This window comes from Orycteropus afer, unplaced genomic scaffold, assembly GCF_000298275.1.
Source record: "Orycteropus afer afer isolate SDZICR_OR568_19922 unplaced genomic scaffold, OryAfe1.0 scaffold00322, whole genome shotgun sequence".
In the NCBI taxonomy this organism is placed as follows: domain Eukaryota; kingdom Metazoa; phylum Chordata; class Mammalia; order Tubulidentata; family Orycteropodidae; genus Orycteropus; species Orycteropus afer.
Window position 1 is genome coordinate 916,154 of NW_006921909.1, and position 3,233 is coordinate 919,386.

The following is a 3,233-nucleotide window of genomic DNA, read 5'->3' on the forward strand; positions in this document are numbered from 1 at the left end:
TGCATTGTAAATTTTGGTCAATGACATGAGACAAAGTATATGTGAACTGCTGTATGAAAAGTGAATTTACTCTGTAAATCTTCACCCAAATCCTAATAAATAAAAATAAAAAATAAAATTAAAAAAAAGAGTAGAATGCAGATTAAATAAATTGCAGTCTATTCTGTCAACAGAATATCATACCTCAGTGAAAATGAAACAATTAAAGCTACCCACTTATTAGTAAGGCTGACTCTCAAAAACGTAACATTGGATAATAAAAGCAAGTTACAAAAGAAGGCATGCTACATCATTTCATTTATATAAAGTTTACAGGTAAGCTACATTAAAGAAGATATAAGTAGATAAAATGATATTTTCAAAACAACAAGGGAATAATTTATATAGAATTCAAGACAGTAGACCCTTTGGGGAAATGAGGAGCATAAAAGAGGCTTTGGGAGCATGATAATCATCTATTTCTTGGAGTGATTGGTAGTTACGTGCTGTTCATTCTTATCATTGTACTTTCCACAGTACAATGGATATATATGTTATAAACCAAAATGTGTGTGTGTGTGTGTGCATGCTATATTTTATAGTAATTTTTTTCCAGTTATCTAGACTGGCAGAAAGACAAAACTGATCCATTTCAATAAATGCCCATTGAGCAACTAATCGGTGCCAGCTACTATGCTGGAAAACAAGTGGCTTCCAATCTAATGTGGGAGACAGATAGGTAAACAGCTAACCATAACTTCTGAACTAGGGGAAGAAAGAAGTACAGTGTCATGGGAAGTTAAAGGACATTTTAAGTTAATGGACTTAAAATAAGGAAGAACAATTAAAAAGAAAGGAATGAAGACAGTATAGTCAATGAATAACAGAAGACCATCCATTCAGGTTTACCATTATGAATTTCCAATTTTGAAAACCAAGATCCTAGGATTCATTCTTGGCACAACTCTATCACTTACTCCAACTCTCTGTACACAGCTGAACTTCAAGACCTTTCCACTTTATCCACTACAGCTCTTAAATCCACCTCCTTCTCTCCAACTCCATTTCACCATCCTATTCCAAGTGGCTATCATCTCACACTCAGAACACAGTAATATCTTCCTAAACAATTTGAACACATTAACTACATTTTGCTCACTAGAACCAGAGTGATCTTTTCTAAAAAACTTTTTCACCCCCTTACAGGGCTCTACATGGTTTCAGCTCTTCCTACTTCTTTAGCACACGGCGTTCTTTAGATTGCCTCTACATGCTATCTTCCTTCCTCTCAAGCTACTTTTTCTACTTAGGAGTCTTATTCAAATCTTAGCTCTCATCCCAACAAGCCTTTCCTCAGCAAAGCATTCCCTGACTGAGGTAGGTTCTCCAACTATACACTCCCATTGCCCTATGCTCTTTCTATTTATAACATATATCTCAGTTCATAATTATGGGTTTATTTATATACTTATTTGATTAATATCTAGTTTCTCCTATAAATTATAAGCTCCACGAAAAGGCATGGCCATGTCCACTTTTGCTTATCACTGTTTCCAAGCACTAGCATTGTTCCCAGCACAGAGGCACTAAATAAATACAACAAAAGATTAAATAAGTAATTTTAAGAAATTGTTGTCTACTCTAGATTTAGTCACATAGTCCATGAAGTTTAGTTGCACCTAACCAAAGAATAACACATTCAAGGCAAGTTTCTGCAAGGCATTTTGTAATGCATTTGGCTCTGTTATCTCTTTATCTCATGCTGTAATATGCCAACAGCACAGATGAGTATCCTAAAACAAATTCTGAGCTCCCAATCTTAAAACTCCAACAAAACAAGCATACCAAAATCAGAAACTTCCCTTAGTCCTTTTCTAATTAATTTTGCTGCCCAAGGCAAAAAGAGAAAATTTCAACTCTTGCAGAAAAGTTTAAAGAGGCAGGAAAATAAATAGGTCCGTAGAACTAGTGCTTCGGAAATCTTTAGTGAATACACAGAGAAGTATGGAAGCTCTTACTTAATAGAAAGTAGCTCCATCAATGATTAAACAATCAGAAAAACACTAATACTAGAAAAATCGATAGGTCAATTGCACAATAACGTTATCGTAATAAACAAAACTTAGCAAAATAAAAAGTAGCTGACTTAGCTGGGCTTACAGAAGAGTTAAAGAGTTAAACATCTAATCAATGGAACAAAAAATGTCCAACTAAGCTCATTTTTAAATGGTATACAAAATATAATCCTCCACAACAATATTCAAAATAAATATATGATGAAGATTAGTACATTCAAAATAAAATAGTTTGTGGGTTAAAAAAAATCAGTATAAAGTTACTGATGCTCAAATTGTTGGCCAAAATAATAGCAATAAAGTTTAAGTGTTAGTCATTTAAATACAAATGTAAAGAACAGCTTGCATACATATTACAGAAGGGTCTAAGTACCTGGCCCATGTCATCAGTCTCCCCAACAAATTGAACACCAGTTGGTCTGGACTTCATTGGTTTACCATCTGGTAGATCCCCATAGTCCTTGAGAGGTGAGGTAGGTAGAAAACGGTGGCTGTCTTTACAATTAAAAAGAGAGAGAGAGAGACAATTAAAAAAAAAAAAAAAAAAAAAAAAAAAAAAAAAAAAAAAAAAAAAAAAAAAAAACTACATAAGAAGAAATAATCTAAAATCTCATTTAGTGCACACACACGATATAGATACACACTTCTACCCTTAACTCATTTCCAAGTATCCTGCTGTGGCTATAAACAAAGCTCCACAAATTGGCATTATTTTGTTCTCAAAGCAGATAAAATGAAAACCAGGAATAACCTGGAAATCCCAGAACCCAAAACCAAACCCATGGCTGTTTACTCAATTCCAACTCACAGAGACCCTACAGGCCAGAGCAGAACTGACCCATAGGGTTTTTAAGGCTATAAAACTTTATGGAAGCAGACTTCCACATATTTCTTCCTTGAAGAAACTGGTAAGTCCAAACCTATGGCTTTTTGGTTAGCAGCTGAGCACTTTAACCACCAGGGCTCCTTACCTGGAAATAGAACACACCAAAAGTTCCAATTTGGTATACTATCTAAAGAAGCAATACGATCATGTTCACCTCTTATAAAAAGAAAGTGTTAACTAAAATTAACTTAGGAGCTTTGGTAGCGTAGTGCCTAAGGCACTTGACTGCTAACCAGAAGGCTGGCAGTTCAAACCCACCAGCCACTCCTCAGAAGGAAGATGGGGCAATCTAC

At 34.8% G+C, this 3,233-nt stretch overlaps 1 protein-coding gene across 1 annotated transcript in view; it reads right to left on the reverse strand.

The window, feature by feature from the left end:
- The window catches only part of CEP128 (centrosomal protein 128), a 641,642-nt gene that overhangs the window by 600,999 nt on the left and 37,410 nt on the right, over window positions 1-3,233 (reverse strand). The window contains exon 4 of the mRNA XM_042782443.1: window positions 2,428-2,549. Within this exon, the coding sequence (XP_042638377.1) occupies window positions 2,428-2,549 (122 nt within the window). The remainder of the gene's footprint in view (window positions 1-2,427; window positions 2,550-3,233) is intronic.